Source organism: Saccopteryx leptura, chromosome 2, assembly GCF_036850995.1.
Source record: "Saccopteryx leptura isolate mSacLep1 chromosome 2, mSacLep1_pri_phased_curated, whole genome shotgun sequence".
NCBI classification, from domain to species: domain Eukaryota; kingdom Metazoa; phylum Chordata; class Mammalia; order Chiroptera; family Emballonuridae; genus Saccopteryx; species Saccopteryx leptura.
Window position 1 is genome coordinate 287,213,475 of NC_089504.1, and position 11,273 is coordinate 287,224,747.

The 11,273-nt window shown below is 57.1% G+C and overlaps 1 protein-coding gene across 2 annotated transcripts; it reads right to left on the reverse strand.

The window, feature by feature from the left end:
• Positions 1-1,878: 1,878 nt before the first annotated feature.
• On the reverse strand, positions 1,879-10,659 carry EFNA3 (ephrin A3). 2 transcript variants are annotated; one of them, XM_066362307.1, is made up of 5 exons: positions 10,444-10,659; positions 3,386-3,675; positions 2,908-2,973; positions 2,641-2,718; positions 1,879-2,427 (listed from the first exon to the last, which is right to left on the reverse strand). In XM_066362307.1, the coding sequence occupies exons 1-5, from the start codon at positions 10,569-10,571 to the stop codon at positions 2,297-2,299; spliced, it is 693 nt and encodes a 230-aa protein (XP_066218404.1). In that variant the 5' UTR covers positions 10,572-10,659; the 3' UTR covers positions 1,879-2,296. The 2 variants fall into 2 exon arrangements, with proteins under 2 accessions (XP_066218404.1, XP_066218405.1); XM_066362308.1 differs by lacking the exon at positions 2,641-2,718.
• Between the last annotated feature and the right edge of the window lie 614 nt (positions 10,660-11,273).

Below are 11,273 nucleotides of genomic sequence, written 5' to 3' on the forward strand. Positions count from 1 at the left end.
CTGCACCAGGACTTCCTCCCTCTCTCCCTTCTGTCCTCTCACTCTCCCGATGGCCGCAGGGTGCTGTAGCAGGTGTGGCCCCAGCCCACCAGCAAACTCGCAGCTTCTTTGGCCATAACTTTTTTTTTTTTTTTTTTTCAGAGAGAGAATGAGAGAGAGGGACAGACAGGAAGAGAGAAAGATGAGAAGCATCAACTCACAGTTGCAGCACCTTAGTTGTTCATTAATTGCTCTAATATGTGCCTTGACTGGAGGGCTCCAGCTGAGCCAGTGACCCCTTCCTCAAGCCAGTGACTATGGGGTCATGTCTATGATCCCACGCTCAAGCTGGATGACGCTGCACTCAAACCGGTGACCTTGGGGTTTCGAACCTGGGTCATCAGCATCCCAGGCCAATGCTCTATTTATTATAGAGAAGGGGGGGGAGGAGCAGGAAGCATCAACTCCCATATGTGCCTTGACCAGGCAAGCCCAGGGTTTTGAACTGGCAACCTCAGCGTTTCCAGGTTGACGCTTTATCCACTGCACCACCACAGGTCAGGCACCAATGCCCTATCGACTGTGCCACTACCTTGTCAGGCTGGCCATAACTTTTAAAATAAATAAAATAAAATTACGGAGGAAACCGATTATGTTGAAACACAGTTATCAAAACATTCACTTTTTTTGGCACAGTAATAGATATACTTTTTATTAACATGGTAAAAAAAAGGAAGGTCTAATAACTATGGTCATTTCAAAGTAGTGTTGACAGTAAACCCTATTTTGAGATATCTCCAGAAACTATAATGCAGCATGTAAATATTTGTGATTTCTGTTGGTTACAAAGTCACAGGCACTGTTAACTATTGTAGCTTGTTGTCCAAGTACATAAGAGAATGTTACATTTCAGTTACATGTGAGTAAAAATAAAGATATAATTTTTTTCCTATTTAGGTTCACAACCTGGAGTGGGAAGAAAAGAAGGAAACCACCATTGATTGAGCCTTATATTCCTGTCATTTAATCCTTGTACAAACCCTGAGAGAGATGTATTATAACCCATATTTTCTGATGAGATATTTGAGGCTCAGAGAAGTTGAATGAGTTGCCCAAAGTCACCCAGGCCCAGCTGGGAAGCTTCTGTTGCTCCCTCCACACAGAGCTGCCTCCTTAAGGTAAACAAATTGTCCCTTTGGCCCTGACTTCCCTCCCAATGCAGGCCCTGTGACCTAGGGTGGGGGCGGGGTCTCACTAGTGTACAGAAAGCTCACGGTACCTGGAAATCATACACACCTTAGTTATTTTTTATCTCCAGTTTATTTTTTTAGACTAAGAGCAGAGTATGAAAGTCACAGCCAAAGCACTTGAAAAAGGCCCAGGAGGATGGGAGAGGACCACAGAGGGGGGGCAGGGTAAGGTCCAGGGAGCTGAGTCCCGGCTCAGGGCTGGGGGGGAAGGGGCATTGTTGTCTCATGGTGTCCAAAAGTGTCTGTGCGTTGCATAGGTCTTGTCTTCACAGAAGACAAAAGAGGGGCCAGGGGAGTCCCCCAGTGGGAGGCCTAGCCTGGAGGGGAAGGGGTCTGAAGTTGGAGGGTAAGTCAAGGAAGGTCAGGGGATTAAGGAAGGGGAGGGACTCTGTCTGTCTGTACATTATATATAGAGATATAGAGTCTGTACATGCCTGCCTGGCACCCCAATGTCCACCCCTTGTCACCCTTTCCACTGCCCGCCCCCCTAGGGGTGTCTACTTGTAAACTTGGATTCAATCCAAACCACAATCCTGGGAGTGGGAGCGGGGGAGGAGGACGTGCTTATTGCTGTAAACAGGGCAAGGGGGCAGTAGGTGATGCCACCCCCTCACCCATCTAGTCCCCTCCCCATGTTTTGCCCCTGGAAGAGAGGGATGGAGGTGTCTCCCACATTTCAATTATTTGCTCTCTTTGGGGCATATCTGTTCTCTCTGGGGGGACAGAAGGGGAGGGCACCAGGGGTCAGAGAACGATACCAGTGGACAGGGAGTCCTGAGCACTGCCTTTTATGGCCCACAGTTTGGTACTAAACATTACCGGAGCCACAAAGCCACTGGGACCCATGGCTGTCCCTGTGCCTAGTCCACTACAGTGCCCTATCTGGAGGGAGGGGGCAGGAGGGACGGGCACAGATATATCCTGCAGACCCCACTTTCAGCTATCAGAGGAGGGGTCTGCGCTGCTGGGGCTCCGGCCACTGGCTAGGCTTCCTTTGGAGAAGCCAAAGTCTCTCTGTTGGGGCCCAGCCCCATCCCATCTCTCCCCCATCAAGGAAGGGTGCAGAGCTAGGAGGCCAAGAGTATCATAAGGAAGAAGGCGATGCCCACCGCCAGGGGTAGATGTTCCCGCTTGGGGCTGGTCCCGCTAATGCTTTTCTCAAGCTTGGGCACCTGGGGGTTCTCTCCTTCAAAGTTTTCTGTGGATAGATAAAGAGACGGTCTGGTGAGGGCTGTGCTGCGCATCGGAAGGGGGGCACACGGCAGCGGCAGCAGCAGGGGAGCCAGGGACGTGACCACCCACGGGGGTGGGAGGGATCGGGGTCCCCGGGGGGAAGGCATGCGAGGTGAGCAGGCACCGGGGAGGGGGCTGCGGTTCCAGCAGTGGCCACCAGAGGGCGCTGCGCACTCACCCAGTACGTTGATCTTCACATTGGGGCCCATGGTGAACTGGGGGAGAGTGGGGACCGGCTTCTCCCCGGAATGCGATGCTGCGGGGTGGGGTTTGGGTGGGGAAAGAGGGGAGGGGAGAGTCAGGGCCGGGATCCCCTCCCCGTGCTACAGCTGGGGAGCGAGTCCCTCTGTCCTGTACCCTCCGTCCTCACCCCCAGGAAAGTCAGGGGAGCCCCAAAGCAGGGGAGCTGAGGATGGGCTCGTGGCTGGGAGTCAGTTATACTCACTGGAGGCGCAGCAGACGAACACCTTCATCCTCAGACATTTCCAGTGCAGGTTGTGGGTGGGCGTGGCTGGGGAGAAGATGGAGAGGAGTGGTCGTCTCCGGGTTTGTACCTCCCCCCCCCCCCCACCACCACCGTGCTCTCACTCAGAACTTCTCCTCACTCTCGCCACTGCCCCTCCCGGGAAGTATCCTTCGCATACTGGTCACGGGCTCTACCATCAGCTCCAAAAGCCCCTTCGGTCCCAGACCTCAAGAAACCCTGACCCCTGAGGTCCCGTCCCCAGAATGTTCATCACAGAAAGTGACTGCGACCCAAACTTAGGACTGTCACCAAACGCTTCTCTCAGCCTCACGACCCTGTCCGAGCCAAAATCCCGAGGTCCCCAGTCCCCACGCCAGGTACTGGGGTATCACTCCTAGTGACAGTGTGTCGGCCCGCCCTGGCCTCTGGGGACCTCACCCCTCTGGCTGTCACTCACAGATGTAGTAGTATTCGTGGCCGGCGTGAAACTCGTAGCCCAGCGAGAAGGCGCTGTAGCGCTGGAACTTTTCCGAGAACTTGATGGGGCTGTGCGGCGCGTGTGGCCGATTGCACTCCCAGCGCTTGAAGCCCTGGCTGGCGTTGCAGGAGCGGTAGCCGGCGCGGCTCACCATGTACAGCACGTACTGCTCCGCCCCGCCGCCGGGCCCCGAGCTGTTGTAGTGCGGGCAGTAAATATCCAGGTAGTCGTTCACGTTCACCTGCACCGTGTAGCCCTCTCGCCGCAGGCTGCAGGGACCAGCAGCGGGTCAGAGAGAAGAAGCCCCCACGCCTACCCGCTCTCCACTTCACTGCCCCGCACCCTTTCCCCAGGGTCCTCGAGTTTCCTGGCTCTTCTGAGTATTCACTCTTCTCAGTCCCTATCAGTCCCCAGGACCCTAGTGCTGCCGCCAGTCTCCCATTAGATTTCTATCTTGTTCCTTGTTCTGTCCTCCAGATGACCACCAGAGGGCAGCAAAGGCGCAGGGAAGCCTAATCGGCCTCCAAGGAAAAGAGGCGGGGAGAAAGGTGGAGGGAAGTAGGAAACGCACGCACGCTTTGGTTACCACAGAAACGGCGCAGGCCCCTCTGACTCGCAGACCCAGGCCCGGATTTCCTTCGTCCATTCCCCATAATTCACCAGTGGGGCGGGAGGATAGAAGCAGGGAAGGGAAGAGTGAAAGTGGGAGGGACCCCTTCGGATAGATAGCACCCTTCAGCACCTCCCTGCATGCTTTCCTGCAGCTGCCAGTCTGATGGGACCTGCCCTCACACCAACATATACGGAGGCTTCATGTATATAAATGCATAGCTCCAGATCACACACACAAATATGTCCACTACACACACTCATTGGCTGCAGACACACAGAAACTCTTGGTTGTATGTGTGCTGGACTTGTATGCCAGTATTGGTTGACCTCCACAATCTCAAGCTCTCTCTGCTCTACATCCCTGTCCCACACACACTCTGGCACATGCTCTCTCTATGGGATCACTAGTCTCTGTACCTTAAGTCCCACTGACCTCCACCTTGAGTCAATGGGCACTTAGGTCCCCAATGTGACACAATATATCAGGTACTCAATATCAAAGCTCCAAGTGGTATCATGCCAACCAGCAAAAACTTCTGTATTTATACAACTCCCTCCTCAACCTGTGCACCAATGCCCCTTAATGATGCTAGACAGAGCAGTGGGCATAGTGCCCAGACAAGATGGCTGTGCCTCTAACTTTCCTGAGCTTCCAATGGGACAGAGAAGCAGATGTTGGGTCCTTTGTATTTCCCACCTGCCTTACTAGTCATCATGAAAGTGCTGGTCTTTTTTTTTTTTTTTGGTTGTTGTTCCACTTATTTATATATCCATTGATTGGCCTGACCTGTGGTAGCGCAGTGGATAAAGCATCAACCTGGAAACGCTGAGGTTGCTGGTTCAAAACCCTGGGCTTGCCTGGTCAAGGCACATATGGGAGTTGATGCTTCCAGCTCCTCCCCCCTGTCTCTCTCTCCTTTCTCTCTCTCTCTCTCCCCTCTCTATAATGAATAAATAAAATCTTAAAAAAATTTTATATCCATTGATTGACTTTTTTTTACAGAGAGAGGGATAGATAGGGACAGACAGACAGGAATGGAGAGAGATGGGAAGCATCAATCATCAGTTTTTCCTTGCGACACCTTAGTTGTTCATTGATTGCTTTCTCATATGTGCCTTGACCATGGGCTTGAGCAGACCGAGTAACCCCTTGCTCAAGCCAGCAACCTTGGGTCCAAGCTGGTGAGCTTTTGCTCAAACCAGATGAGCCTGCGCTTAAGCTGGAGACCTCGGGGTCTCGAACCTGGTTTCCTCCGCATCCCAGTCCGACGCTCTATCCACTGCGCCACCGCCTGGTCAGGCTTCGTTGATTGATTCTTGTATATGCCCTGACCCAGGATCAAACCCGCAACATTAGTGTATTAGGATGATACTCTAAACCAACTGAGCTACCCAGCCAGGGCAAAGTGGTGGTCTTAACACTGTTGTTGGTGGTACTGAATGATGTGGGAATGAGAAAAATATTTGAGTGGAGAAAGAAACTCAGAGAATTAGGCAGAAGTTCCCCCCAATTTCCTTAGGGTAGGAATACATACATCTTGGCAGAGTGAGGGAGAGTGGTGGACACAGGAAAGCATGAAATACTTGGCAAAATGTCACACCACTGGAGTTTCTGAAAACTCCTTGAGGAAAGGGCTCCCCATGTTGCCAGGCACCTTTCAGTTCCACAAACAGTAATTAGATCTATTAGGGAAAAGAGTTTGGAGGCCTCTGCATGGGGTGGGGCCTTAAGGGTCCCTCCTCACCTTACCCTCCTTCCTTGGCCTTACCTGTGTCACCCTTTCCCTAATCATTCCCTTCCAAGCCTGGCAGTAAGGCAGCCAGGTGAGCACTAGAGCTTGGGCACCTCAGTAAGAATAGGCAGAGCTTCCTTGAGTCATCAGGAATGCTACTAGCCCCACTCGGTTCCCACGGGAGTGATGGGTCACTCAGGGCACTCCCTGGCCCTGGCACTCAGGTGGGCAGGAGTCGGCCCAGGGCACTGGGAGCAGGAAAACGGGTTAGACCAGGACTGGCTCCCAGTCACCACCCCAGGTTTGCCTCTCTATTCCCAACCCCAAAGTCTACGTTCCTCCCCCACATGCTTTGAGGAAGAGCTGCTTATGGTAGGGGGTCAGGTCTGAACAGCTGCATAGCTACACTGAGGCCTCTGTTCTTAAGCCTCATCCAGGCTCCCAGCCCTGCTCTGAAGTGGCTCCTCCCTGGGGGCACTGCCCAGTTCCCCCTGTACACATCTCATACCAGCAGGGAGTAAGCCAAAGGTAGAGCTATTCCTACAGGTACCTCAGTTTTCCCAATGGGGTAAGGATTAGCCTTATAGAAAGGTTGCTGGGTGACCACAAATGAAGAGAAGCCATCTCTTACCAACCCAAGGGCTGGGTGGCAGGAACAGCCCATGAAATGTCCCCAAGGCTGGGCACGTGGGGGAAAAAGACCTGCTTGTGGAATGGCTGTGTCCAGCTGGAATCTGGCAAACTAGAGGCAGAAAGGCTGGGTGTCAGGAATCCTTAGCCACACTGCTAGAAGACCTGAGGTGTCTGCTTGGCTTGGGTGCTTTCATTAAATGGCATCCTCCCTGTCTTGGAGTGAAGAGGGAGCTGACGCTAAGTCCAGCCAAGTTCGCTGCTAACCCCTCCTCCAGGGCTGTACCTCTGCAACTTAGAGCCGCACCCCAGGCAGGGGGTGGGGTGAGCTGGGATCTGAAGACTAGGTTGTAACTTCACTGCCCCTTTAAACAGTTCTCTATTTCTCCTCACACCACCTCCTACTAGACTCCCACCTTCTTGAAGAAAGGCGAGTGTCGACTTCAACCCACCTGAAGGGGGAGACCCCTCTTCCCGTTATTTCGTCTCTCCCGGCTCTCACTGCCTCCGATGTGCATTCCGACCCCTCTTCCACTCCTTCAGCGCTCTGTCTGCTGGAGCCTGGTGGGTGGGAGGCGGGGAGCAGGAAGATGCAAACCTCTCTCCCCGGGGCAATTAGGAGTAGTTAAACTGGGTGTCTAAATGACCAGGGAGTAGGGAAAGGATCCTAAGGAGCCCTGATCTTTCTAAATTCCTGTTCCCACCCCTAGAGGTGGGAATGCAGAGCTAAGAAAGTGGAGGAGGGATGGGAAGACTCCAGACTGGGTTCTTCTCCCCTCTAGCGCGCGCTCCCCAGGCCGCGCGCCGCTCGCTCCTACAGGCGAGGCCCGACCACGTGTGCGCAGCGTGCCCCCCCCCCCCGCCCGCACCGTGCCTGGCTGGGGGTGGGTGGGTGGCGGGGACGCTTGAGGGGCGGCAGGTGCACACTAACACCCCCCAACTCTCCGGCTCGCTAGGCATCAGCACTCCACCTGGCCAGGTCGGCCAGACAGTGCCTGGGGCCCCGAGCTTCACTGGCCTGGCGGGCATCGGGTGGGAGAAAATCAGCGCGCCCCACATCTCCGCCCCTCCTCTCTGCGACAGCAGCGGCGGCGGCGAAGGTTTATTGATCTGCAGCAGCGGAGAAGCGCGAGAGCCTCGCTGAAAGCGAGACACACAGAAACCGAGTGAGAGGAAGACGCACACGGAGAAGGGAGATAAATAGAGACCAGATCCACTGCGATATTTGGGAAAAGGAGTGAGACACAGAGAAAGAGAGGGATCCAGAAACCGAGAGAGAGAAAGAAGAGAGTGAAAACCCAGAGACTTGGAGAAAGGGAGAGACATAGAGGCGGGCCCAGAGAGGCCCACACACAGCAGAGAGGGAGATGGCGAGACACGGAGGTGACCAGGAGCAAGGAAGGGACGGGAAGCACACCTAGTGACAGGAAGAAAGCACAGAGAGCCCAGCGTGGAAGTAGTAGAGCATATCTATATTTAAGTGTGGGATAGAACCTGCAACCTCTGCGCTTGGGGATGGTGCTCTAACCAACCCAGCTATTCGGTCGGGGCAAGCCTTAATAAATACTTGTTAATGAATGTATGAATGAAAGAACCGAAACATTTCAGAGATAAAGAGGTAAGGAGAGAGACAGCTAGAGAAAGATGATTCTGAGGCTTCTTGAGTAGGGGCGGATACCAACACAACTGCTCAGTTCTGCAAAGAAAGGAAGCACAGGCCAGGGCGCTATAATAGGCCATGGACCGTTTTCCCGTCCACTCCTCAAATTCAATTCCGGGCTCTGGGGAATCCTGGACCTCACACTCTCACGGTTCTCTCCAGTATAGCCCTCGCAGCCCCAGTTTCTGGGCCAGACTGAGAACAGGTCTCGCCTATTCCACAGGATCAAACGAAGGGGCTGAGTGGGGGCAAGAGGTGAGATCGCGACCTCCTGGAGGGCATGGCCCCCAAGTCTGTCAAAGAAGGCCGCTGCACGTGTCCCCCTGGCACACTCCCACGTGACCCCCAGGAGGAGGGTCGCAAGAGCCCCTCCACGTGACCCCGAGGGGCAGAGACCCTCCGCACGCACGTGACTGGGGGTGGGAGCCCGTAGCCCAGCTCACGTGACTGGGGGAAGGGGCGCAGGAGCCTGTGGCTCAGCCCGGCCCGGCCCCGCCCCCAGCTCCCTGGCCCTCTCCACTCCCGGCTACCGAGCACGTCGCTCTCACGATTTATGGGGCCGAGGCTGCCGCAGTGAGGGAGCCGGGGAGCCCGGGCACAGCGGCAACAAAGGCCGAGGATGCAAGGCGGGGGCGGCGGCGAAGGCCTCCCGACCCGGTGCGCACCCCCTCCTGCCTCTACGGGTCCAGACCCGCAGGGAGCGGGGACCACAGAAAGAAGGCTTCCGGAATCCGGGCTCCCCCCGTCCTCTCCCAGGGCTTTCACCTGCGCCCAGGTGTATGCGGGGGAGGGGAGCCTGATCAACAACGTCCTCCCCACCCCCAGCCATTCCCGCATCCCTCTTTCTCCGGCTCCTTGGGGGGGGGGCGTCCCGAGGATGGTGGGGAACCCGGGCTCCTCACCTGCGCGCTCTTTACACCCCGCCAGATTCTAGGGGGGCAGGGGGCAGACGTGTGAGTCTGGGGGAGGAGGACGAGCTAGATAGAGCAGGGGAGTCGGCCCCTAGCACCCCCGGAGTTCTCCGAGTCCCATTGGTTGGGAGGGGCCCCATCCCCACCAAGAGGTTTCCATGGGAAGTGGGGGGGGGGAGGCCGCAGTTGGCTCATCCCCACCCCCAGTCTAACACTCCGGGTGCGAGGAGGGAGAGAGGGGGGAGGCGCGGAGCCCTAAACAACAAAGAGCTGAGCGGCGAGCGGCAGCCCCTCCTCCGGGAGGTTGGGGGTCGCAGCCGCCCGCCCTCCTGGTCTCCTCCCCTGGGGTCTCGCCATTGCTCCCGAGTTGCCTCCCGGGGTAGGGAGCCAGAGGCAATGCCGCCGCCGCCTGGACAGGTGTGACAGTGACCCCCGCATCCCCAGGGACTCCCCCCCCCAACACACAGACACACACGGCGGCGGCCAGGGTGATCCACACAGCGGCTTGGCCAGGAGGAAAAGACAAGGGCAGCAAGGACTGAGCAGAATGAGAACCCGGCCCCGCAGCCGCCACGCCACACACCCGGGAAACCACAGGGCCTCCCTGACACCCGCCCAAACCACGGCGGCGCCGACAGCCCCCGAACCAGACGCGGCCGGCCACGCGGATAGAGACCGCAGCCCCCTCCCCTGCTCCCACCCTCAGACGATCGCCGACGCAGACACACAAATCACACACTCAGACAAACACGCACACTGACAGCCGCGCACGCCCGCTCACACTTGGAGCCACACGCCGTCCCCAAGCCGGGTGTGTGTGTGTACGTGTGACCAGCCGTTACCTCCCTGCTTCCTCCTTTCCCCCCTCTCTCACATCCCCGTGCTAACCGAGCAGTGCCCCGAAGGCCCCCTGACTCGGAGACCCAGCCCAGATCACCACAGCCGGGCTTAGCCTCACAACCAGGGCAACCCCGTCGCCTTCGTTCTGAGGCGGCGCTCGGCCGGATCCCCTGCCGCTGCTCTGGACCTCACTTTTAAAAGCAGGAGTCCAGACAGAACCCCTTGAAAACCCTCACCACTGAAAACAGGTCATCCCTGCCCCCTCCAAGTACAGGCGGCCTCTCCCCGGCACGCCGGTGCTCCCCAACCCCAGCCCGACTGAGGGGTGAGGACGGGGGCACTGTGGGTTGGGAGTGCGCTATTCCAGTGGCGGGTATGGAGAAAGCCAAGGTGGGGCGGAGGAGACCCCGAGCAGCCTTCTCTGAACGGCGTAAGCCCTCCTCACTACACCTCAACAACCTCTTTCAGACAGCCCCCCCGAGTTTCCCAGACGCCCACAGAGTGTGCTCCCCTCTCCCTCGCCTCCCAGCACCCAGCCGTGCTCTCCCAGGACTCCCACCCCAGGTTCCCACAGGACTTCCTGGCCCACCAGCTCCCCCTTCCCTGACGCCGGACGCAAGAGCTCCCCGGCCGCCCCCCCACCCGACTCACTGCTGGTTGGAGCTGTTCCAGTACACTGTATGCCTGTTTCCCAGCGCCCCCCCGGGCCCTTGGGCCAGCAGCGGCAGCAGCGGCACCGGCACGAGCAGCAGCAGCAGCAGCAACGGAGCCGCCGCCATCCCCGGAGCCGCCGCCGCCGCCGCCCCCCGACTGAGCCCCGCGCTCCCGGCTTCTCGCTTCCCAGCTCCCTGCTGCCGCTGCCGCCAACCCCCGAGCCTCAGGCCACGCCCCCAGCCCTTCCCTCTGCCCGTGGGCGCGCTCCCGAAGCCCCGCCCTGGGCGCGCTCCCGCGAGTCCCCGCTCTTCTTGGAGCGCGCGGCGCGTGGGAGGTTGGAACCTTGTTATCCGCTCAGGAACAACCCGCAGGTTCCTCGCCTCTCCCTCCTAGGTTTAATTTGCTACAGGCGGTTCTAGGCTTTCTGCTCCCCAATCTGGAGTTCTCAGGAGTATTAGGGAGGCCAACACAGGGATCTCGATCTCGAGTGAGCACATTCATTTACTGGGATGAGGTGGAGACTTGAAAAGAAGCTGGGGCTCCAGGACCTCTTAATAAAACTAGACCCTCCTTTTTGACTTGTCTGATCCTCTGCTCTTTCCATGAGCCTCTTCCTATGGGAATGAAGAGTCAGGGATTTGCAGAGGGTGTGGAGAAGCTCTCAGCTGGCACCAAGACCTGACAGCTGGTGACCTGAAGCCCCCACCTGAGCATGAGAATTATTTTTCTTGGAGGTAGGTTAGAGGAGCTCAGCCCTCAAGAATGTCAATACTGGGTGCTGGAAGGGCCTTTGGCAATCCAGGGCCTAAGGTAGAGGAGGGACCAAG

Bases quoted from the DNA above. Each gene is read 5' to 3' on its own strand.
- EFNA3 (XM_066362307.1), bottom strand. From the start codon at position 10,571: ATGGCGGCGGCTCCGTTGCTGCTGCTGCTGCTGCTCGTGCCGGTGCCG. The intron at 2,974-3,385 runs GTGAGTGACAGC...TCTTCTCCCCAG, and splicing joins CCACGAATACTACTACATCT to CCACGCCCACCCACAACCTG. The intron at 2,719-2,907 runs GTGAGTATAACT...CCCACCCCGCAG, and splicing joins GTTCGTCTGCTGCGCCTCCA to CATCGCATTCCGGGGAGAAG.